We start from the raw sequence: 26,091 nt of genomic DNA, 5'->3' as shown, positions 1-26,091 counted from the left end.
CGTTGACTTCTACCAGCCATTTGTTTTATACGAGGGTTTTTCAATTATTTAATGTTGGAATGTAATGCTGTCACTGATTAACATTTGAGAAGCAGCACAGGTAGGAGCATTCCTGCCCTCTGCAACTTTGGGAATAGCGCTCGTGGGAAAAGGATATTTTATGTAACCTTGGAATACAGGTTTGCAATTTTTAATGCAAGGAATTTAAGATGTATTTCAAAAATAGTGTATTGAATTGCATCGACCAAGTGCTAATGATGTGCTTTTCCCCCCGCTGCAGATGGAACAAACCTCAGATGAAGATGTGGACCATGCTGCAGAGGAAGACAGTGATAAAGAAGACCAGGACTTGGACAAGATGTTTGGTGCATGGCTCGGTGAACTTGATAAGCTCACTCAGGTGACTATAGTGTCTAGTTGAGAGGTAGACAAAATTGCTGGAGAAACTCAGCGGGTGCGGCAGCATCTATGGAGCGAAGGAAATAGGCAACGTTTCGGGCTGAAACCCTTCTTCAGACTGATGCAGGGTGGGGGGGGGGAGGGCGAGAATAAAAAAGGAAGAGAAGGAGCCAGAGGGCTGAGGGAGAGCTGAGAAGGGGAGGAGAGAGCAAGGGCTACCGGAAATTGGAGAAGTCAATGTGCAGGCCACCGGGGTGCAGACTGCCCAAGAGGAATATGAGGTGCTGCTCCTCCAGTTTCCGGTGGTGGAAACTGGAGGAGCAGCACTCTGGCAATGGACGAGGACCAGGACAGAAAGGTCGGATTCGTAATGGGAGGGGGAGTTGAAGTGCTGAGCCACAGGGAGATCAGGTTGGTTAATGCGGACCGAGCGGAGGTGTTCGGCGAAACGATCGGCAAGCCTACGCTTGGTCTCACCGATGTAGATCAGCTGACATCTAGATCAGCGGATGCAATAGATGATGTTGGAGGAAGTGCAGGCAAACCTCTGTCGCACCTGGAACAACTGCTTGGGTCCTTGAATGGAGTCGAGAGGGGAGGTAAAGCGACACGTGTAGCATCGCTTGCAGTTGCAAGGGAAAGTGCCCGGGGAGGGGGTGGGAAGGGAAGAATTGACCAGGGAGTTACGGAGGGAGCAGTCTTTGCGGAAAGCAGACGGGGGGGGGGGGGGAGATGGGAAGATGGGGCGAGTGGTGGGGTCACGTTGGAGGTGGCGAAAATGACGGAGGACTATTTGTCGTATGTGACGGCTAGGAGGGTATGGTCTGTGTGAGAGTTTTATTGCTCTTAGATGGCTGACCCAATTATGATATCCTCCCTAGGTACTGCCATAAAACTCTCCCTGATCAGCTGTGCAACATCCTTTCCCCTTTTGCACCCCTCTATCATGCCTGAATCCTCCATACCCTGGAAAATTAAGCAGTCCTTTTCTCAACCACTTTTCTGTGATTGCAACAATATCAGAATCCCTTGTGTTGACCCATCTTCTTGCTACTGTCTATTCTTCCAACTGGATTTATCTGTTCTATTTTCTACCTTGTCATCACTCAGCTTTCTTGCTGAAGCTTCCTGTGTCAAAGCCTCTGCACAGGTGTCAGAGGTTATAGGGTGAAGGCAGGAGAATAGGGTTAGGGAGGGAGAGATAGATCATCCATGATTGAACGGCAGAGCAGACGTATTACAAATTGTCTAATTCTCATAAGGTCATAAGGAATTCTACTCCTATTCCTTATGACTGAATGACTTCAGCAACTCGCCCCAACCCTTTCTTAGCCACTCTTGCTATCGCTTACCTCCCTTTGATATGTTGTGCCTGCCAGAAGAAAAAAATCATGTAGTCTTAGCTTGCACAGCCTTTTTAAACTCCAAGCTTCTGAAGTCAAACATTAGTCATAATCTTATTGAATGGCAACATGTGTACCAGAAGCCAAGTTGCCTACTCCTACTTTTGTTTTTTACATTCTCTATTGAAAATACTTATCGGCTCTCTTTTCCCCTATGTTAAGGGGTCGCACAAATTTGGTTAAATTCAAGATATAGATATTTAAGACTATAGCAGTTCTGCCTTTATTATTAGAAACAGTTGTTTATTGGCTTCCCTAACTTAATCAAAAACGCAAATTTTAATATGTAAAAACGCTTTTAAAATATGATTTAATATAACGCTTTTAAAATATGATTCCTCAGTCTGTACTGATTGCAGCAACACTGATTTGAAGAGAGAAATGTCAGCTAGAGAATTTGTTGCTCATGGAACCAGAAATATCCCAAACTAGATGTTCTGGTTGATAATCAGCATAAATGTGCTGTTAATGCTCATCAGTTACATTCAGTGTAATTTTATTTCCAAATATAGAAATTAAGTGCCTTTTAAAGGACTGTTCAATGTTTAGCTAAACATGCTTGCATTAACATTGTTTCTTCATGATCACCAGAGAAATTACTCTGCATTATAATTGAATTTTTATGCTTCCCATTTGAATTTCAAAGAGCATGTGTATATGTATCTTGTGTTTTAAGAGGAGGTTTGGCAGGTTAAATGCTCTACATTTGACCTAAAGTGCAACACTTCACACTTGCCCAGATTAAGCGACATCTGCCATTTTTTTCCAATTGATCTAGAATCAAGCTGTATCCTTTGATAACCTTCCTCACAGTTTGCAACTCCACTAATTTTGGTGTCCCCTGCAAACTTACTTACCAATCAATCCGCAAGTGGCTCAGCACTTCAACTCCCCCTCCCATTCCCAATCCGACCTCTCTGTCCTGGGTCTCCTCCATTGCCAGAGTGAGCAACAGCGGAAATTGGAGAAACAGCACCTCGTATTCCGCCTGGGGACCTTGCGTCCGGATGGCATTAACATTGAATTCTCCCAATTTTGCTAGCCCCTGCTGTCTCCTCCCCTTCCTTAACCCTCTAGCGGTCTCCTCCCACCCTCCCATCCGCCCGCCCTCGGGCTCCTCCTCCTCCCCTTTTCCTTCCTTCTCCCCCCCCCCCCCCACCCCCCATCAGTCTGAAGAAGGGTTTCGGCCCGAAACGTCGCCTATTTCCTTCGCTCCATAGATGCTGCTGCACCTGCTGAGTTTCTCCAGCAATTTTGTGTACCTTCGATCTTCCAACATCTGCAGTTCCTTCTTGAATACTTACCAATCCGTTTACATTATATATATCCAAAATTAATGGAGTTGCAAACCGTGAGGAAGGTTATCAAAGGATACAGCATGATATAGATCAATTGAAAAATGGCAGATGGAGCTTAATATATATACAGTGCATTCAGAAAGTATTCAGACCCCTTCACTTTTTCCATATTTTGTTACGTTACAGCCTTATTTTAAAATTGATTAAATTCATTTTTTTAATCATCAGTCTACACACAATACTCCTGTAAAGGAAAGAGAATTTTATTGTCTCTTAATTGAAGACGATGGCAATAAATTAAATCAAATCAAATCAAGAATGAAGAAGCGCAAACAGGTGTTTAGAAATTTTTGCAATATAATTGAAAAGAAATAACTGAAATATCACATTTACATAAGTATTCAGACCCTTTGCTATGCCACTCAAAATTGAGCTTAAGTTCATCCTGTTTCCGTTGATTATCCTTGAGATATTTCTACAACTAGTTTGGAGTCCACCAGTGGTAAATTAAATTGATTGAACATGATTTGGAAAGGCACACACCTGTCTATATAAGGTCCCACAGTTGACAGTGCATGTCAGAGGAAAAACCAAGCCATGAAGATGAAGGAATTGTCCGTAGACCTCCGAGGCAGGATTGTGTCGAGACACAGATCTGGGGAAAGGTATAAAACAATTTCTGCAGCATTGCAGGTCCCGAAGAGCACAGTAGCCTCTGTCATTTTTAAATGAAAGAACTTTGGAACCACCAGGACTCTTCATTGTGCTGGCTGCCCGGCCAAACTGAGCAATTGGAGGAGAAGGGCCTTGGTCAGGGAGGTGACCAAGAACCTGATGGTCACTCTGACAGAGATCCAGAGTTCCTCTGTGGAGATGGGAGAACCTTCCGGAAGACCAACTATATCTGCAGCACTCCACCAATCAGGCCTTTATGGTAGAGTGGCCAGACGGAAGCCACTCCTCAGTAAAACGCACATGACCGCCCACTTGGAGTTTGCCAAAAGGCACCTGAAGGACTCTCAGACCATGAGAAACAAGATTCTCTGGTCTGATGAAACCAAGATTGAACTCTTTGGCCTGAATGCCAACTGTCACGTCTGGAGGAAACCAGGCACCTCTCATCACGGTGAAGCATGGTGGTGGCAGCATCATGCTGTGGGGATGTTTTTCAGCGGCAGGAACTGGGAGACTAGTCGGGATCGAGGGAAAGATGAATGGAGCAAAGCACAGAGAGATCCTTAATGAAAACCTGCTCCAGAGAGTTCAGGACCTCAGACTGGGGCGGAGGTTCACCTTCCAACAGGACAACGACCCTAAGCACACATTCAAGACACGCAGGAGTGGCTTCGTGACAATTCTGTGAATGTCCTTTAGGTGGCCCAGCCAGAGCCCGGACTTGAACCTGATCGAACATCTCTGGCGGGACTTGAAAATAGCTGTGCATTGACGCTCCCCATCTTACCTGACAGAGCTTTGGAGGATCTGCGGAGAAGAATGGGAGAAATTACCCAAATACAGGTGTGCCAAGCTTGTAGCATGAAGACTTGAGGCTGTAATCGCTGCCAAAGGTGCCTCAACAAAGTACTGAGTAAAGGGTCTGAATACTTATGTAAATATGATATTTCAGTTATTTTATTTTTAATTACTTTGTAAAAATTTCTAAACACCTGTTTTCGCTTTTTTATTATGGGGTATTGTGTGTAGATTGATGGTTAAAAAATGGATTTAATCCATTTTAGAATAAGGCTGTAACGTAACAAAATGTGGAAAAAGTGAAGGAGTCTGAATACTTTCTGAATGCACTGTATGTTGCATATATATACATACATACATATACGTGCGGCATATATGTGTGTATGTATTTGTGTGCGTGTACATATATGTGTGTGTGTGTGTGTGTATGTATGTAGTAGATATAGATGAACATATCACAAACAACAAAGAATCAAGCTATGTTGTGATTCTTTGGAAATGATTAGTAAAGGCTAAGCTTTACACAGCACATTGCCAAATCCTTTCCGAATCATTTCCAATACCTGCTAAAGTTGAATATAACATTTCCTTTCTCTCTCTAATCAGAGTCTGGACACAGGGAAACCCGAAGAACTAAAGAGATCCCCACTTCGTCAGGAAACCAACCTAGCAAACTTCTCCTATCGTTTCTCGATGTACAACCTGAATGGTGAGGATTTTGGGTTTGGGGAGGGGAGCAATTCAGAATGGAATTAGTTTGGTATTCTTGAAATCCATATTTTGTGAGTGCTTCACTGGATTATATTATGCATTGATTAGATTTATTTGACTATTCCTGTCTGAGTTCAAACAGTACATAAATATTATGGTATGATGACTGAATGTACATTTCAACTTTTTTCCCTGACTTCTGGCCATCCAGAGTTTTGCTCATGGCAGTGATATTACTGCCACTTTCATGCATCAAGAACGGGCAACTGGAAAATATTGATTGTGTTGTTTCACATTCTATTGCTAGAGTTTGAATGGGCATATGTATTATACAACCATTATTTTCTGTTAACAAGCATAACACCAGGTAGCTTATTGACCTGCTCGTGATATCAGCTTCACGTAACTAAATCACAGAAAGTTGATATCTGCTCTGTAGCTGATCTGTCAAATAATACTGAGAACTTAGTTAGTTTTACACAGACCTGGGTTAGGGAAAATAAATTTGCATAAATCTGAACCAATTATTGGATTACAAATGAGTACAAGGAATGGATCAAGTAACATATAAAGACATAAAGTGCTGGAGCAAGTCAGGAAGCATCCTTGGGGAACATGGATAGTTGCTCCATATGTAGAATCATGTAGAACATGATTTCTAAAGTTTCCTCCATCTTCTATTTTCATTTACAGGGTATACATATAATACAACCAAGACCGCATAATGTTTTTTGTCTATTTGGAAATACATTTTGCTGACAACATCTGGGCCACACCCCATGTTACTTCTGCTTCCAATATATGTCCTACCATGTTTCAATTTCTTCATTGCCTCTCCTGGACTTTTGTCAATTTAATGCTTCCCCCCCATCTCACCCATCTTTAATACCTGCCCCATGCTTTTATTGGACCGTGTTCAAAGCTGCCTTACATGGTGTCAGACGTCATATGCATGTAACACAGTTTGAATTGGTTGATTCCATTAATATTGAAAAATGAATGCAAACATGCTTGATGTGTGGTTACATCTTCATTTTGAATAATGTCATCCAATTAGAGTCATAGAGTCCTGCAGCATGCAAACAGGCCATTTGGCCCAACTTGCACACGCTGACCAACATGCCCCATCTAAACTAGTCTGACCTGCCTGCTTTTGGCCCAAATCCCTCTAAACCTACCCTATTCATGTACCTGTCTAAATGTTCCTTAAACTTTGCGATAGTACCTGCCTCTTCTACCTTCTCCAGCAGCTTGTTCCATACACCCACAACCCTTTGTGTAAAAAAAAGTTACCCCTCAGGTTCCCATTAAATCTTTTCCCCCCTCACCTTAAACCTATGTCCTCTGGTTCTTGATTTCTCTACTCTGGGCAAAACACGATTTACTTTTGTACACCTCGAAAAGATCACCCCTCATTCTCCTGCGCTCCAAGGAATAAAGTTCTAGCCTGCTCAACCTCCCCTTATAGCTCAGTCCCTCGAGTCCTGGCAACATCCTGGTAAATCGTCTCTGAACCCTTTCATAAGTGATTGGAGCAGAATTAGGCCACTTGGCCCATCAAGTCTACTCCGCCATTCAATCATTCAACCCTCTTAACCCCATTTTGCTGCCTTCTCCCCATAACCCCCTGACACCTGTACTAATCAAGAATCTATCTATCTCTGCCTTAAAAATATCCATTGATTTGGCCTCCACAGCCTTCTGTGGCAATGAATTCCGCAGGTTCACCACCCTCTGACTAAAGAAATTCCTCCTCATCTCCTTCCTAAAGGAACATCCTTTAATACTGAGGCTATGGTCTCTGGTCCTAGACTCTCCCACAGGTGGAAACTTCCTCTCTACATCCACTCTATCCAGGCCTTTCACTATTCGGTAAGTTTCAATGAGGTTATCCCTTATCCTTCCAAACTACAGCGAGTAGAGGCCCAGTGCCATCACCAGCTCATCATATGTTAACCCATTCATTCCTGGGATCATTCTCAAACCTCCTCTAGACCCTCTCCAGCGCCAGCACATCCTTCCTCAGATATGGGGCCCAAACTTGCTCACAATGCTCCAAACACGGTCTGACGAGCGCCTTACAGAGCCTCGGCATTACATCCCTGTTTTTGTATTCTAGTCCTCTAAGTGGTAGCTTCGGCAATGCTTATGCAATGCTTTCAAGCTTGACAACATCTTTCCTTTAACATGGTGCCCAGAACTGAACACAATACCCTAAATGTGGCCTCACCAATGTCTTATATAACTGTAACATGATCTCCCAATTTCTTTACTTAATACTCTGACTGTTGAAAGCCCAATGTGCCAAAAGCTACCTTGACCACCCTGGTCACATCTGTGACACCACCTTCAAGTTGTCCCACATTTCTTTGCAACAGTTTGTACCCTATGTTTTATTGAAACAGTCATTGTGGTTTAGTGGCCAGCCTTGATCGACTGTGCATAAATCCAAGGTTTTCAGATTGGAACTAGATGGTGTTATTAGTTTTAGCTACACCGTATATAACATTTTGGACATTGCATTTATTTGCCAGATATAGGCCAATATTCTTTACACAGACAACATCCATCAAGCAGATAATCTGATATTATTATTTTGCTGTTTGTGGGCAACAGTGATCATGTTTCAGAAATAAAGACAAAAGTTGCTGCAAAATACATTTTAGATGAGACAGTTTGTGCAGGTATAGCAACAAATGATTGTGGTGGGGGATAGGTGGTTGTATGATCTGACTTCTTTCTCTGTATCTGCACAATTCATTGGCCTGAAGCATTACCACTGTTTTTCTCCCAATGGATGCTGCCTGATCCTGCTCAATATTTCAGAAGCTTCAGATTTTATTTCAATAATCCAAAATATTTTACCTGTAGATTTAAGAAGGACAATTGTATGTCAAACATGCTGGGGGGGCTCCAAAAGATACAATACAATACCTGTTCTTTTAAATATTAGGAGGAATAGTAATGCCTGTTTCTTTGGTGTCTGAGATTAAACTATAATTCCCATCTGGTGACTCAATCATGCATTCCAGTTTACCCCCTTGTTTTCTCAAAGCATTTGTTTCTGCTTGCGACATTGTTCCAGATAGCTAATTAGTGACGTCTGCTGAAAGCTGTTTGCATGTGTATCTAATGCAAATATACGATAGGCTTTGTTTGTCATGGTTTTGTGCTTTTGAACTAAAGTCTCACTTCTCATTTTGAGCCACAGTCTGAGAAAATTGATACGTATCTAATCTGCTAAAGCTGGCCAAATGACTGAAAAATGTTTCCACTGGGCAAAACACGAAAATAAAAAAAAGAAATTAGTGATGAGAATAACTTGTTGCTAATGTCATTTTTGAGCCAAAGCATTGAAGTTGATGGATGCTCCCCTACACAGCTTCACACACCTCCAGCTGTCCCTGCTTGTTACTCAATTACTACTATACTACCTGTCGTATGGTGATTGTTACTGGGTGAGGCAAGCAACCATTGCTATTCTACGTACATTTGCGTATTGACACAATCTACCTTGCTCCCGGTTATTTCTTTTCTGCTTATTCCATGTGAGATTAAAGGCTCCGTTAGAATTCTGGAATGGCATCCTTTTATACCCACCCTTTTCTCTCTCTCTCCCTACATCCACCCTTTATCAGAGTTTTGGCCTTTAACCTGTGTACTGGTTAATGCCGTACTTATTGCAGATCCCTTGAAAGTTGCAAGGTTAGAAGAATATCTATCAAAGAGCAGCATCTCTTTCCTGGAACGAAACATGGTCATACTCACTCCAGATAGTATTTCAGTCCAATCCGGATACAAAATTTCCATCCCTGCTGATCAACACCAGGGAGTCGATATAATTTCTGATGATGATCATCGGGATGCATGGAGACTTCTTTTTTCTTTGTTTAATTTTATATCTGCTGTGTCTCTTTCAGAGGCTCTGAGCCAAGGAGATGGAGTGGATCTGGATGCACTCATGGCAGATCTCTGCTCTATGGAACAGGACCTCAGCAGTATCAGTAAGGAACCTTCCAGAAAAGACAGTGTTGTGAAAAAGTCTCACAAGGAGGTGGTACCTGGTAAGATGCACAGCAAAGAAACCAAATCAGTTCAGAAACAGTCCATCAATCAAACAACTTTGAAGCAGGGAGGTCTGAAAGGATCTGCAGCCAGAAGCCCAAAATCTTTGCATTCCAACTTTTCTCTGGATGATATCACTGCCCAACTAGAACAAGCCTCCCTCAGTATGGATGAAGCTGCACGGCAAACTAGCACCATGACACATGACATAAAGCCGACTGTGACCATTCAACATAGGCGAACAGGATCAGCTGGAACTGTCAGTGATGCAGATATCCGCTCAACTAGTACTTCATCTCGATCCAGTATAACTTCTGCTACGTCAAGCCAGGATTCCTTGGACACTGATAAGGTTACTCGACCGCAGGATCTCGATTTGAACCAGCAAGGTCAACCCACGACAGAGGTATTAATGAGATAATTACTTCTATATAGTTTCTCATGCCTTTCTGTTACGTGCACGTTGTAAATGTAACACAACTGGAGAACTAAATTACATTAGAAAGAAGTGCAAGTTGAGAATTCAGACCGTCTGCTACCCTTGACATTGTGTGCAGTTAACGAGAAATTTTATTTTCCTTGCAGATTAGGCAAGAAAATATTCTGTTTAAATACTCAACCTGCTGGTCTATAGTAAATGGAATGAAGTCACAGATATAGGAGATGTCTTGGATTTGGACATATATCAGAAGCTCAGTGCGTATCATTAAGATACATTGTTTTGAGTCTGGAGATAGCATATCTCTTAACAAATGTAAGTTTGTATCAGTTTGGTTTGTCATGCCTTTGTTTGGCATGGATACACCTCCATGCCAAACAAAAAATGTCTGGTTCGTTTGTCAGTCTTTGCTGACTGATCTCTGCCTGAATAAATGAATGCATAACTGCATCATTAATGGGCAGAAATCAGCCACAGCTTCCACTCCTGATCGTGATGCAGCAGAGACAGATCAGGATCAGACTTGTGGTTGATTGTAAAATTACACAATTGCAGAACAGTCTGACATAACAGCAGACCATTTGGTCCATTATCACAGCTGGATTAAAATAATTATATCCTTGCTCTTTCCTCAAATCCCTGCAGAACCTTTTCAAGTAAATATCTTCTTGACAGATATTGCTGAATCATTTACCACTACTTTGCTTAACAATTCACTGCAGACCATTTCCAAATCATTAAGGATTAGCAAATCATTCTCTTCTCTATTCTAATTCACACTATTTACTTTAAATCTGGGTGTTCTGACTATTTACCTGTCTGCCACTGGAAGCAGTATATGAGCAACTTTTATTAAAAGTCTCCTTAAACTTATCTATTCCAAAGAGAATATACCAATTTTAGCTGGCCTTTCCTAGCTTTCCATTCCTGGTATTAAATATACTCGGCAATGCCTTTGCTATTCTTCATAAAGTATGAGGCACAAGAATGAAGTTCAGCCGTAAACAAGCAAATGATTTGCATAGAAACATATCTGCAAGTAGTAAGACATGGACAATATATAAGCAAAAGCCAGTGTCAGGCAGTGGCCATCTCTAACAGTGAAGTGCTTAGCCACTACTCCCTCCACCACCCCCTAGATGTTCAGTGGAATTACCACTGTCAAGCACCACCCCCCATCTCCATTAACATCCTAAAAATATAATCATTTACAGGAGCTCAATTGGCCCAATAAAATAAATATATTTTGAGTTATGAGACTTGGTCAGTAGCTGGATGTCCTTTGGCAATAATTTTCTCCTGACGAATCATGTTTTGTATTCTTGTATTCAAATTTTATTGTCGTTGCCTCACTTTGAGACAACGAAATGAATTTCCCGTACAGCAGTATCGTTAAAAAAAATCACAAGAAAAATAATAAAAATAAATAATAAATAAATAATAAAACATATTAAAAAAATAAAATTGAAATTGAATTAAAAATTTAACAAAAGCACAAACACAAAAAGTCCACAACACAACATAACATAAATGGCACCCAGGTGAGGACGGCACCATAGTCCAGCCAGCCTCCCCTCCGTGTCCATCCGTGGTCGGGGCCTTCCGAGCACCTGCAGTCGCCGCCCCGGGTGGCCCGATGTTCAGGCCCTCACGCCGGGCTGGTGGAACGCTGACGCCGAACCCCGACGGTGAGCAGCCTCCTCCTCAGCGGCCCGGACCTCCTGATCAGCCGCCTCCCGCTGCCGGAGTCTGCAGCTCCCGAGTCCGCTGGCCGAGCTGGGCAGAGTCGCAGGACCCCGCGCTGTCCATCAGCGCCGCCTGCGTTGGGAGCTCTGCAAACCGCAGCTCCATGATGTCGGTGCAGCAGGTCCAGCACTCCGGGCTCCAGACGGCGACCCCCGGTAAGGCATCGCCAGCCCCGCGATGTTCCAGCGCTGTCCCGCCGCTGCTGGAGCTCCGGTCGATCCCGGCAGGAAAGGCCGCGCCAATCCAGGTAGGTAGGCCGCTGTGGGGGGGGGGGGGGGAGGACGCGACTCGAATAAAAGTCGCGTCCTCACCAGGAAGCGGCCGAAGGACGGTATCCCCCGCACCGTGCCCTCTTCCCCCACATAAAAACACAAAAAAACACAAAAAAATACGCTTTTAACATAACTAAATAAACAAAAAAAACAAAAAGATACCGGGCTGTAGGTGGAGGCTGCTGGCACCAGCACCACCGGAAGTACAAGAACCGTGTACAAGAATTTTCCATCATCAGACACGTCAGAAGTATGATGGAATGCACACATTTACCTTGGTGAATGTAGCTCCAAGAATACTCAAGAAGTTGGAGATCGTACGTCAAAGCAGCCCACTGGATTAGCATACCATCTATCCTTCAGACAGTTGTTTTCTCCAACACGAGCAACCGTTAGCATGGACTATGCACAAAATGTATTTGCCAAGTATTCCTCAATAGTTTCTTAAACCCTTAATTTCTGCTCCCTAGTACTTAGAAATCAGGGCACATGTAAATGGATTGTCATTCCTTCATTGCCCACAAATCAAAGCCTACCAATACCAGTGGAATACTTTAATCACACAAAATGCAGATGTGCAAGAAGACCATTCACTAAGCACTTTCCTCATGGGAAATTAGAGAGTGGCAAACATTTTGATCTTACCTACGTCTACAACCTGAGGTAGAAACAAGGAGAGGGGTCTCAACCCAAAATGTCATCTGTCTATGTTTTCCAGAGATGCTGCCAGACATGCTAAATTACTCCAGCAAATTGTGTCCTTTTCTACATTGAGGTTTAAAAAGAAATGCCACTACTTTCCTCACTGTTTTCTAAATTCTGTGTTATATCATCAGAATACATTGGAAAAACATCTTGCATTCACAAAACCTATATCCCCGAGGCCCCTAATGTTCACTGTACTCAACTTTAAAAACATGCAGTCACCACCACTTTCTGCTTTCTATCCCGCAGCCAATTTGAAGTACACGTAACATTGCACTTTTAATTTCATGGACTCCAGATTTGCTACAAGCTAGTTTCTGGTAACCCACATAACTTTCTCATCAAGTAACTAAACTAATCTGCGCCACAACTTATTGTTCAGGTTTTCTCCATATCTAAGGAAAGCAACACCTTTGGGGGTGTAAGAATTGAACATCTGGATGGTCAGTATGAAAATATATAAACATGGACCAAGCATCACTGCACCATTCTGTTTCTGTTGTAACGGTACATGTGAGTCTGCTCTCATGATCTGTTTTCTTTGAGCTGGATCCAAGAGACACTAGATACTGGAGGCCTGCATTCCACGGAGTTTAGAAGAATCAGGAGTGACCTTATTTTAAACATAAAAGGGTGCTTGACAGAATAGGTGTTGAGATGTTTTCACTTGTGGGAGAATCACGACAAGGGGGCATAGATGCAAAATATGGGGCCTATAATTTACAACTGAGATGCAGAAAAATATCTTCTCTCGGAAGGTAATAAATATCAAGAATTATCTTCCTCCGAGGGTGATGAAGGCCAGATCATTCGATATATTTGAGGTAAATAAATATTTGCAGGATTGAGGAATTGAGGTCTATGGAGAACTGGCACCAAAGAGGAAATTAAGCCAGCACAGATTGGCCATGATCATGTTGAATGGTGGTGTAGGGTTGAGGGGCCTGGTGACCTCTTACTGCTCCCATTTTCTTGTGTTTTCCACGGGTACTGGGAGTACCTGTGGAAAGTCTTGAGGGTTTTTACTTGCATTCTATACAGCCAATAAAGCAAGTCAAGTGACATTGAAAAAAATCCTATGTTCATCATATGTTAATACCTGGGTGGTGATTTGTGAACTTGATTCTCTGCAGAGCAGCAAAATTACAATTAGATATTGGGAGGTTCTGTCATCGCCAGTAGACTCCATAAACATCACACTTGAAAGTGCTGTTAATTAGAGTCATAATTTTGAGATGCAGAATATAGTTGTATCAAATACTATCTGTGAAAATCCAAAGCAATTTTTAGATGCAGAATATAGCTGTATCAAATACAACCTGGGCAAATCTACTGTTTTTAAAAAGTTCTCCAACCTGTCAATTTGTTTTCATTCCGAGACTTCTCTTGTTACTGTTTGTGGAACCTGGATGTGTGCATTATCATATGCATTGTTTTCTTGTGTTTGCGTGGTCATTATGACCCATCACCTGATGGAGTCTTGAATGACATGTGTTATATAATGTGTGATAATTTAATTGAATACTCGTATCCTTATTTAATGTGACTGACTTTTTAAAAAATACAAAGTTGATTTTTGAAATCCATTTTGTGCAGAACAACAGACATTATTATGCTTATCCTATCATCCTGTTGGGCCTGTATTAGCAAGCTGAACAGTATTCTAAAATGTCCTACCACTTCATTCATTATCTTGCCCTTTCTACTCGACGAGAAATCCAGACAATGGAAAATTAAATTCTATCAAGGGAATTTGAGAAATTAGTTTATACATTTAAAAAAATTAAAAATAAATAAACTTGTAAAAGTTGCTAACTGGACACAAAACTGCACCCTTAGGAAGAACCATATAACCATATAACAATTACAGCACGGAAACAGGCCATCTCAGCCCTACAAGTCAGTGCCGAACAATTATTTTCCCTTAGTCCTACCTGCCTGCACTCATACCATAACCCTCCATTCCCTTCTCATCCATATGCCTATCCAATTTATTTTTAAATGATACCAACGAACCTGCCTCCACCACTTCCACTGGAAGCTCATTCCACACCGCTACCACTCTCTGAGTAAAGAAGTTCCCCCTCATGTTACCCCTAAACTTCTGTCCCTTAATTCTGAAGTCATGTCCTCTTGTTTGAATCATCCCTATTCTCAAAGGGAAAAGCTTGTCCACATCAACTCTGTCTATCCCTCTCATCATTTTAAAGACCTCTATCAAGTCCCCCCTTAACCTTCTGCGCTCCAGAGAATAAAGACCTAACTTATTCAACCTTTCTCTGTAACTTAGTTGTTGAAACCCAGGCAACATTCTAGTAAATCTCCTCTGTATTCTCTCTATTTTGTTGACATCCTTCCTATAATTGGGCGACCAAAATTGTACACCATACTCCAGATTTGGTCTCACCAATGCCTTGTACAATTTTAACATTACATCCAAGCTTCAATACTCAATGCTCTGATTTATAAAGGCTAGCATACCAAAAGGTTTCTTTACCACCCTATCTTTATGAGATTCCACCTTCAAGGAACTATGCACGGTTATTCCCAGATCTCTCTGTTCAACTGCATTCTTCAATTCCCTACAATTTACCATGTACGTCCCATTTTGATTTGTCCTGCCAAGGTGTAGCACCTCACATTTATCAGCTTTAAACTCCATCTGCCATCTTTCAGCCCATTCTTCCAAATGGCCTAAATCACTCTGTAGACTTTGGAAATCCTCTTCATTATCCACAACGCCCCCTATCTTGGTATCATCTGCATACTTACTAATCCAATTTACCACACCTTCATCCAGATCATTGATGTACATGACAAATAACAAAGTACCCAACACAGATCCCTGAGGCACCCCACTAGTCAGCTGCCTCCAACCCGACAAACAGCCATCCACCATTACCCTCTGGTGTCTCCCATTCAGCCACTGTTGAATCCATCTTGCTACTCCTGCATTTATACCCAACAGTTGAACCCTCTTAACCAAACTTCCATGAGGAACCTTGTCAAAGGCCTTACTAAAGTCCATATAGACAACATCCACTGCTTTACCTTCGTCAATTTCCCTAGTAACCTCTTCAAAAAATTCAAGAAGATTAGTCAAACATGACCCTCCAGGCACAAATCCATGTTGACTGTTCCTAATCAGACCCTGTTTATCCAGATGCTTATATATATTATCTCTAAGTATCTTTTCCATTAATTTGCCCACCACTGAAGTCAAACTAACAGGTCTATAATTGTTAGGTTTACTCTTAGAACCTTTTTTAAACAATGGAACAACATGCACAATACGCCAATCCTCGGGGACTATTCCCGTTTCTAATGACATTTGAAATATTTATGTCATAGCCCCGGCATTTCCTCAATGTCCTAGGGAATATCCTGTCAGGACCTGGAGACTTATCCACTTTTATATTTTTCAAAAGTGTCAATACTTCTTTTACTTTGAAACTCATAGTATCCATAGCTACTCTACTAGTTTCCCTTACCTCACATAATTTAATATCCTTCTCCTTGGTGAATACCGAAGAGAAGAAATTGTTCAATATCTCCCCCATCTCTTTTGGCTCTGCAGATAGCTGTCCACTCTGTCTCTCCAATGGACCAATTTTATCCCTCATTATCCTTTTGCTATTAATATAGCTGTAGAAACCTGTAGAAGATTGTTTGCCCGCTTCAGCTTTGTGTGGCTCGTACCAACTTGACTGAGCTTTAAACCCACTGAAATAATATTGCAAGCTGCTCAGTTAAATCATCCTCTAGAGCAATGGTTAAGGAAGGCAGTCAATCACCACTACTGAGCTGGAATGTCAACACATAGGTCCTGAATATGAAATTTAATAAAAGTTGGTGAAGTCTCTTCATATGAATTCTACCAGTGTACTGCTGTGTATCAAAGATGGTGAGAATGTTGGCAATATGGAGTGTAACCTGCTGATGTTGGATTTTTTTTTTAAATGCTGCCTCAATGATAGAGCAGAAAAAGTAGGCTGTTTTCCTTGGAAGTAAATGGACACCTGACCATCGTTTCCCTCTCCATTTTCTATCTTCACCCAGCCCCCCTTGTTCCATTTGCCACCACACCAGCCTAGCACATTGATACCATCACAAAAAAAAAAAAGCTTATCAATGCCTCTACTTTCTCTGAGGTTTGAGATTTGGCATGTTGCTGAAAACTCTTATCAAACTTCTGCAGATGTTTGGTAGAGAGCATACTGACCGGTTGCGTCATGTCCTGCTTCGGTAATTCAACCACCCAAGATTGAAGAAGGCTGCAGATGGTGCAGACCATTGGCTTTATCCATCACGGTTATTGGCCTCCTCACCATTGAAGGGATTTACAGGAAGCACAGCCTCCAGAAGGATGCTAATATCATCAAAGGCTCACACCAACTTGGCCATGCTATGACTTTGTTGCAATCATCAGGAAGAAGATAGAGGAGCCTGAGTACTGTGACCTCCAGGTTCAAGAACAGCTTTTTCCATCAACCTTCGGGCTCTTGACCACACTGTTCAACCCTAACCACAACCCTACCTCAGAAACGGATCACTATGGATTTTGTATAGGTTGCATACATATTTTAGTATGCGCTATAAATGTCTTGTTACCTAGCATTGATTATATTTATAGTATTATTGGTGATTGCATATTTATTGGTTGTGTTACTGTGTCTGCAAAGCTGTAGCAAGTAATAATTTAATTGTTCTTGCCCTGTGCATATTACAATTAAACACTCGACTTTCTTTCCCTGTGCGTTTGGCCACCCTCCCCACTTTCCTCGCCAATATGGCAGGGCTACGATTTGAGGAAAAACTGGGGCGACGTCATGTTTTCCGTGGGGTATTGGATGCAAGGCGATCTCACTGAAATGCACAAAGTTCTTATAGGGGGGGGGCTTGATGGTCTGGAGGCAGGTAGGATGTTTCCCTGGATCTGTTGTGAATTGGAGGTCACAGTCTGAAGATACATAGTAATCTATTTATGACTGAAAGAAAGTGGTTTTGTCACTCAGTGTTGAACCTGTGAATTGTTTACCCAATGTGAAAACCATGTTGCTGCATTAAATGAGTCGTCGGATAGATTTCTAAACTTTGACCAAGGGCCAGGTGGAGAGAGCACCAGCCATGTTTGTATTCAATGGTGAAGCAGGCTTGAAGGGCTGAATGACCTATATTATATTTTTCAAGTTATTCTTCCCTGCCTTCCCTTTATACTTAATCACGATCTCTCTGGATCTCACCTGCTGGATGCTGCATGTTATCTTCAAGTTTAATAAGAGGCAGTTTTGTTGAGGAATCCAAGTGTTTTTGCTGCTTGGATTTGTTCATCAGATGTTGCATTGTTGATTTTCTTATTTGTTTGGCAAAGTATTCTGATATTCCATTTTCAGTGTGTTGCAGATGAGAATTTAAGAACTGCCAACCCTTTCTTTAAACTTATCCCAAGCTTTGATGCGACTGGAATGTACCAGTGGCTTTATTTTCTGAAATAAATACTTACAAAGATAAGAATGTTATAGCTATTTGTTTTATTCACGGGTAATTAATGGCAGTTCCTTTCTTTCATGAACAGGGAGTTGAGAACTTTGATTCTCTGTATGAAGCAAACAGATGGTTGGCAATAAATTAACTGAGATCATGGGACCCATGGTGCATATATGAGCTGGAAATGACAAAGCTGTTCATGTGTCCATGCAGAGTATTTAGGGTTTTAATTCTGTGAAGGACTGTTGCTGTAGATAAATATAATTTTGGCATCTGTGATATGCAAATGTAAAAATTACAGAGGGACATTCTGATGCACAAATTGGTCACTTTGCCTTGAAATTAATTGTGGGCTGAAATCCTGAATCTTGAATTAATGTGTCTTATATTCTTGTGATGTCCACAATTGAGTTTGTGCAAAGCAAGTTAATTGCACTTTTAACACTTTGTTGATCAGGCATTTTAGAGTTGCTCTATAGGATCTAAGAAAGGTGTCATTGTAAATATATATGTATGTTATTGACTCTTGGTTTGTAACATTTTCATACAAATGCATGCTGGTTAAGGAACACCTGACTGATACAATAACCACCCCTATTCATTCTCTTTTACACCCAGAGTGTACAGAGTCTTGGTTTGTTTCTTTCTGCATGATTTTAAACAAATCTTCCTTCCCTACTATTTTTCCATTCCTGTTCCCTTGCATCTCCACAGCATGTTCCCTCAAGTCGCCACAATAAACAGGTCAGACGCCACCTTGACTTTATGGAGGAAGACTTGGAGCTAAGGACTGTAAGTCATTTGCAGTGTGTTGATGCATGGTATTTTCAATTCTGCCTCCTTGCATGTATTTGCTATTCCCTCACTATTCTCAGCTTACATTATTTGCTGTTTCACACTGCACCTTTCTTATCTGATTATGGTTCTCATTAAATAAATCAGTAAATGGTGATGTGCACCTGATAGTTCTGGAACATAAATGCTTTCCCAAGCCTTTCTTTAAGCTGAAAAGCCTGCCTTCAGGGTTTATAGAGCCTTATGATTGACAGAAAAAATGTGAATTTTGCGCTGTCAGCAAAACTACACTCTCGGAGCCAAGTACATTCCTTTGTTTATTCCACGAAATGCATTATTATAGAGCTTTGAGTTGAATCTTTCAGAAGAATTGCCAGAAGAGATATTACAATTGGCTTGTTTTTCCATTTCAGATTGTTGACAGTGACACTCCTTGTTACCTTTTTCAGCTCTGCATTCCTTATATGTTTATGGATGAAAAATTACCACAGAAACCCCAAGCATAAACCATGGCTTTTGCAAGGCGCAGAAGTAAAAAAGTAGCTGCCCCTTGCCCACTGCCCTAAACATTATTACATTTAATGAAATAACGTGTGTTAAACTGAGTTCTTTCAATCTAAAGTCAACTTGACTCAAACACTTGTTGCTGTTAAAATCAATTCTTTATTCAGCTGAGACTAGTCTCTTGAACCTTCCAACACAGAGCTGATGCTCTGGGGCGGGTCCAGAGAGGAGTAACTTTGATACAAACTCATGGCATTTATATAGGTATTAGACATTTTAGATACAGAGGGTATGACAAGCTAGTAACCAATCATCTGAGTCCTTCTGGTGATTTACAACATCAGTCACATGATCCCCCTTCCCTGGCCTCATTACAGCCTTTGTTTGCCTGTGCTTTATAACTGTTTTAGAATTATTTTATTTCAACACAGCAAAACCCCAGTAGGCTCTTATGAAAGACCATTCCTCAAAATACAAGATACGTATATAACACAATGATCACACAAGGCATACACACTGTCTATACCAAGAGAAAATATATTTCTATAAATCTAAACAATTTCTATAAGTCTAAAGTGTACCTTTCTATTAAGCCAATACATTTCATAATTGGTGTTACTATAATTTTACACATTTTGAAATACCATTACCTATGTCTTTAAAACATTAATTATATGTTTGCTGAATTACAGTTTCTAAGTTCAAAACACACATTTCCATCTCCCATCCAAAGATACATGGGTCGTAAATCTGTCAATTTACTTAATATGAGTTTGGTGCCTTTCCTGTTATCGGGAAGTAGGATTTCCAATCTCATGTACCAGGCAGAACACAAGAGACTACATCTCAGACCATTACGTCAGAATTCCATCTGCTTCAACCTTCTATAAACTACTCCCTCAATCTAATTATTTCTCAAAGCAACTATTCTTTCACTTGCATCTTATTCCTTATCACACGTTATAATTGTACACAGCCAAGGCTAACTGCAGTCTATCATCTCTCAGCCTTGAATTCTCTCAAACCTAGCAAAACAAGCCATAACTCTTCACCTTTATGTCACATTCAGCGCTCAAAAATGTACCATAGAGACAGAGCAGATGGCCTAAGAAGAGGCCCCTTATTCAGCTTCCGAATCTTCAACACAAAGCCATATCAAATACAATTTCCTCCAGTGTTATAATTGCCCCAAACAATAACCTAAGCTAAGCAGGTTCTGGTTCAGGCCTCCATGCCTTGACTCATCTTTGCCTGTGTGTATGTGTCTGTTTGCACTTTATTTCGGTTCAGGAAAACTTTAAGCTTTTCTTTTGCAAATTACCTAGCTTATATAAAAGTCACTATCCAAGCGGTTCTATTTGTATAATATTTCCTCATTCCCCACTCTGGTCATTCTATGACCACTAATAGGATAATAACACAAGGCAGAGATTCATCAGCATTGGCTTATTAGTCATCCAAGTTTATACCTAACCTCGAGATGCTTTATAGCCCCCAAAACCTGGACCACGTAGGTCAGCAGGCTGGCTTGTTGACACCAATGCTGTTCCCTACTTCTCTGCTGTGTTTAATACCCTAGCCCTTAGGGTGCTCAGCTATTCTGGGTTCCATACCACTGATCTATCTCCATTTTATTCATTCTAATACATTCATCTTCTAATAATTATTTCTCAACCTGCGCATTTACCATCCTTTCAACTACCTCATCATTCAACATTAGAATGTCTTCTTCTAGATGTTGCAATAATATCTTCTCACCAGTTTCCACATTACCCAAGGCTGTCATTAGTCTAGAAATAATACATTTAACAAAAGCAATTCCCACGAACAAACACAAAACCACTATTGCTGCATATATAGAAACATAGAAAATAGGTGCAGGAGTAGGCCATTCAGCCCTTCGAGCCTGCACCGCCATTCAATATGATCATGGCTGATCATCCAGCTCAGTATCCTGTACCTGCTTTCTCTCCATAACCCCCGATCCCTTGTTCTGGACTTCCCCAACATCGGAAACAATCTTCCTGCATCTAGCCTGTCCAACCCCTTCATATGAAAGTCCTGACATCCCAGGAATCAGTCTGGTGATTCTTCTCTGTACTCCCTCTATGGCAAGAATGTCTTCCCTCAGATTGGGAGACCAAAACTGTACGCAATACTCCAGGTGTGGTCTCACCAAGATCCTGTACAACTGCAGTAGAACCTCCCTGCTCCTATACTCAAATCCTTTTGCTATGAATGCTAACATACCATTCGCTTTCTTCACTGCCTGCTGCACCAGCATGTCTACTTTCAATGACTGGTGTACCATGACACCCAGGTCTCGTTGCATCTCCCCTTTTCCTAATCGGCCACCATTCAGATAATCCATTCAATTTACCTAACATCACTTCCCAGCTAACCTGGATTTCACTCAGTTCCTCCATCTCATTTGACCCCCGGTCCCCTGCTATTTCCAGCAGATTATTAATGTCTTCCTTGGTGAAGACAGAACCAAAGTAGTACAAATTATCCAATTATAAAATCCCCCAAATCCCCAGTCTCCCCATTCAATACCCTCCTGTATCCCATCGAGCAGTGTAATAATGTCATTTTGATGTTTGTGATGTTACTGTTCTGTCCTGAATTCCCATCATACATCTGTCTTTCACAATAGCACATGTCCCTCCCTCATGTGCCAACAGATAGTATAAGGCATATCTATCCTGTAAAGAGAACAGATGTATTTCTGATAGTAGCAAGGTAACACACAATTTGTCCTTTACCAAATAGTTCATTATGGGCTTGTATAAACATGTCAGAGTCTGTTTCTTCCAATGCCCATTTTCCCCATATTTTTCTCATGTTCTTTCTCCTGTAAACAAGGGTAGACCTCTAATGCTTCTCAATAGCATAGTCCATCATACAAATGTTCCTTTGCCGAGTTGTCTTCCAAAGAATACCGTTTGCAGAAAAAGTCAAATTTGCACTCCAGAGACCAACAGGGTAATTCCCTGGGTGTTGGTTATCTAAGTCTACCTGCCAATCGGGCTGACGCTGTATCCCATTGCAATAGTCAATCTTGGTGACATCCCAGGATCCAAAGGCATCTGGGCCATTGCACTGTACCACATCTCTTTTGCAGAGGTGAAAGACTCTGCTTGTTTGTCCCGGGACACATCGTCAAATTTTTCCTTCATTTCCCTCCATCTGTAGTAGCATCAGGATGCATAGCAGGATGAATCGCCTCATTTTAATTTATCTGAAATATGCAAAGGCTCACAAAAAGCTCATTTCTTACTTAATTAGCTTAAACAACTATTCACTCAATTTAAACGTCCTTCAGTCAGTCAGTCAGTCCAGTAATCAGTCGCATATTCTTAACCATATAGCAAAATAAGGATTCAAAACTAAACTTATAATGATACAACTAAACTTATAATGATACAACTCCCAAGCAAAGCAGAAATGTAAAAACTAAAAACTTAATAAAATTACTCTTCTCCCCCCTTTTGATTGGGCTCCCCAATCAATTTGCAGTGGTTCAGATGAACCCATGCAGCACGACCCTCGACCTTGGCAGCGGTCGGATTGGGTCCAAGTGCTTACCCATCCAGTTCCTGACCAGCACATAGCAACATGGCTCAATATTAGTTGGAACTTTGACTGCTGGCTCCTCACCATATGCAGCCCTGACCTGTGAATGAGAAGTTTGCAAAGCACAGGTTAAAGTTAATACATAGGATTCCCGCAGGCATTATTCATGCTGTACCAGATGGAGTGGTCTGTATTCTTATTCTTCCCTTCTTCTATAGTTCTCCATACTATCCGATACACTGTCTGTTTCTGAAAATTTCAGCAAACAATCAAATCAATCCACTTCGAAATCTCAGGTGGATTGTCACATAATACTGTTTGCATCTTAAAAACAGGTAAAATACAACAAATTAAAATAAACCCAACATACTTTCAATTTTTCTGTCAAACAGGAGTGATCAAAGATGTTATATTCCAGTGATTTAGCAAAATATCACGTTAACACATGACTAACCCATTATCAGTCAGTTCCCTTCATCAACAAGAATGTTTAAATAAACCATTAAAGCTGGTCGTGTTTCAGCAATTAACTTATTTCCCCTTTTAAATTGAGAGGTTAACCTCACAGCCAAGGGTAGCTGTAAAAAAAACTTCAGCCCCCTGCTTACAGTTTTTTTTTAAAGGGACACACACCTACACTTATAACATGTGATTTACAACAAATAAAAGACTTAACTTCAGCATTCATTCAAAAACCATAATGCTACCACACACATGAGAGGTCTTTACACTAATTATTAATTTACTAAAAACATCAATAATTACAAAAACATACTTATAACACTGAAATCATTCCAACTCAATGTAGTCCACTTGAAAGGTCTCAAATGGTAAAGGAGTCTTAACTGGTTCACAGGGAAAGCCTCTACCTGGATTATGCTGCTAGCAAATCAGACATTGCTGGCTGATGTGTTGGGACAAGTCAAACGTTTTGGATGCCACCAGGTCTCTAAAAGCATATCACTTACAGCATTGGCCCCACAATGAGTTGCAAAATGTACAAATTCAATAACCCACAACGCAAGCTCGTCAGACCTGCAAGTCTGTCCGGCAGGCGTAACCCATAAGCTAGTGACAGGATCGTACAGACAACCCTGGTCCTGCCACAGCTGTTCTACCCATGCAGGAGCGTCCTCCTGTATTTGAAGTACTTCTTGGATGGTTGGCATTCCTTTTTTCGAGGGAGACTTATTCCTAGTAGAATTTTTAAACTGCCTCATCGTGTGGGACCCAACAATGTGGTAACTCCTAGAAGCTTTCTTAGCTAACTCGTTGGCAAGGCAATTTCCTATGTCTCTGGGGCTTGGCCTATACTATGGGCTCTAACTTTGATAACAGCATGCTGACTGTGTAACTGAATGGCCTGTAGCAAATTAGAAACCAATTTTTGTGAGATATCACTGTCCCTGAAGAGGTTAGAAACCCCCGATTCTTCCATAATTGTCTATATCAGGAACCACTCCAAAAGCATATTGGCAGTCCGTGTAAATATTTGTAGATAGTTCTTCGGCCAGGGTGCAGGCTCTAGTCAACGCAAATAGTTCGGCTAGCTGGGCCTAGAAGGGAGCCTCAAAAGATGCTGCTTCAATGGTCGTTCCCTCCTGATTAACAATCACATAGCCTGACAACCATTCTCCCTTTTCAACAATGAATGAGCTGCCATCCGTAAACAGGGTAACATCCAGATATGTTAGTCCATTCAGTCAGGGACAGTCACTGGTGGAAATTCTCTCGTTTCTCTCATCACATATTCGTTTTTACCTTTACCTGGGCTTCACTGTCTCCAATAGGACAGTCTTTCCAAAAGGCTCTCACAGCTCTTGACATGCGGGCCGATGAAGACTCTGACCAGTCCATATTATTGGTTTAAATACCCATTGCAACGCTGGAACGCAAACAGTTCATAACCATAGCACAAAACCGTGGCCAGTCATTTCCTTGCTGATACTGAGTGTCACCTGACTGGTTGCCATAGATGGGTTTTTTAAACCTTCCCAGAAAATCTTCTGTAGCGTCTCCTTCCCCTGGTTTCATATCTCCCTTTGATATATCGATTGGCTGCTGGAGAGTGAGGCTCACGGCTGCCAGCAAAAGCTGTAATCGATGCTCATTGTTACCTGCCCCTGGGTGCGCCACCGCTAGGGCTGCATGGTTGTTCTAGGTTAAATGAACCAAGAATCTGGTATACTCAATCGCTGTTAAGACTTGCTGAACTAGTACCAATAAATCTCGGGAATCAGCGTGATATACAGATATCGTTGTTCTTAAAAATTCAATGAAAGCTTGTGGATTCCGTTTCTTAGGCACTCCCAACAAAATTGCCATCATCTCATGTGGTTTCCACAGCAGCCACACATTATTCATGGCTGTTTCGTCGTTGTCTTGTTGATTGGGTGGAGGAGGCATTAGGGCTCTGGGGTTAGGGACTGTTCTGACAGGATATTGGCACCTGGAGGATGCTTTCTTATTCCGTCTATTTCAGCACCTTCTCTACACTGGGACCTAGTATGCCTTGCTACTAAACTGGGGCTTCTCCTTCTTCTTGGGTCAGACACCTGAGGTGGATGCACTGTCGGTTCCTGACTCTGCCCTGGGTAAACTTGGGTAAATTCCTGTCACCACTGACTAGAGCTCGGACTGTGACCCGGGGGCTGATAGGGAACAAATTCCAATTATTTTCCTATACCTCCCCTTCGTCTCCCACTGCTAATTGAAGGCCAACCATTTGAACTGCACAGTCCTTTCTTATCTTCCAGAATTTCCAGCCTGCTTGTTTTCAGTCTTATCTCTCTCTCTCTCTCCTGTTGCTTATTCCTCTAGTGTGCACACTCTCATTTCAATACCTCCACTTATTAAATTTATCACACTAGAATATTCACACCCACTTATTCCATACACAGTATTAATATTCTTATGCTTTATTCTTACAACAATATAATAATGACGTTAACATTTTACTATTTCTTATTTAACAACTGTGACATCGCTGGATCTGAATTCAATTGTTTCCCACCATTCCAAATGATTCAAGATTAATTTTGCATTGTCAGTGTTTAGCCGACCCTGTTTCCAAATCTTTAACCCCCCTCTTGCCATTCTAAATGACAAGAAGAAGGATCCAGTTCAACCCTCTTGCCATTCCAAATTACCAAGAGGAATTTAGCTTTGTCAGTGTTTAGCTGACAGGATCCAGTTCAGCCATCATTTACCATCGATCA

General features: G+C 41.4%; 1 protein-coding gene across 4 annotated transcripts in view; it reads left to right on the top strand.

The window, feature by feature from the left end:
• Nucleotides 1–26,091, top strand: part of raph1a (Ras association (RalGDS/AF-6) and pleckstrin homology domains 1a) — a 187,405-nt gene that overhangs the window by 91,246 nt on the left and 70,068 nt on the right. For 2 of the 4 annotated variants that reach the window (XM_055638475.1, XM_055638474.1), the window contains exons 2-5: nt 281–400; nt 5,180–5,282; nt 9,205–9,755; nt 18,713–18,790. In XM_055638475.1, the coding sequence (XP_055494450.1) occupies nt 281–400; nt 5,180–5,282; nt 9,205–9,755; nt 18,713–18,790 (852 nt within the window). The remainder of the gene's footprint in view (nt 1–280; nt 401–5,179; nt 5,283–9,204; nt 9,756–18,712; nt 18,791–26,091) is intronic. The other 2 variants (XM_055638477.1, XM_055638476.1) reach the window with 1 other exon arrangement.

The sequence above is a fragment of the Leucoraja erinacea genome, chromosome 7 (genome assembly GCF_028641065.1).
Source record: "Leucoraja erinacea ecotype New England chromosome 7, Leri_hhj_1, whole genome shotgun sequence".
Taxonomy (NCBI): Eukaryota; Metazoa; Chordata; class Chondrichthyes; order Rajiformes; family Rajidae; genus Leucoraja; species Leucoraja erinaceus.
This window is presented reverse-complemented; position numbering and strand designations above follow the sequence as displayed.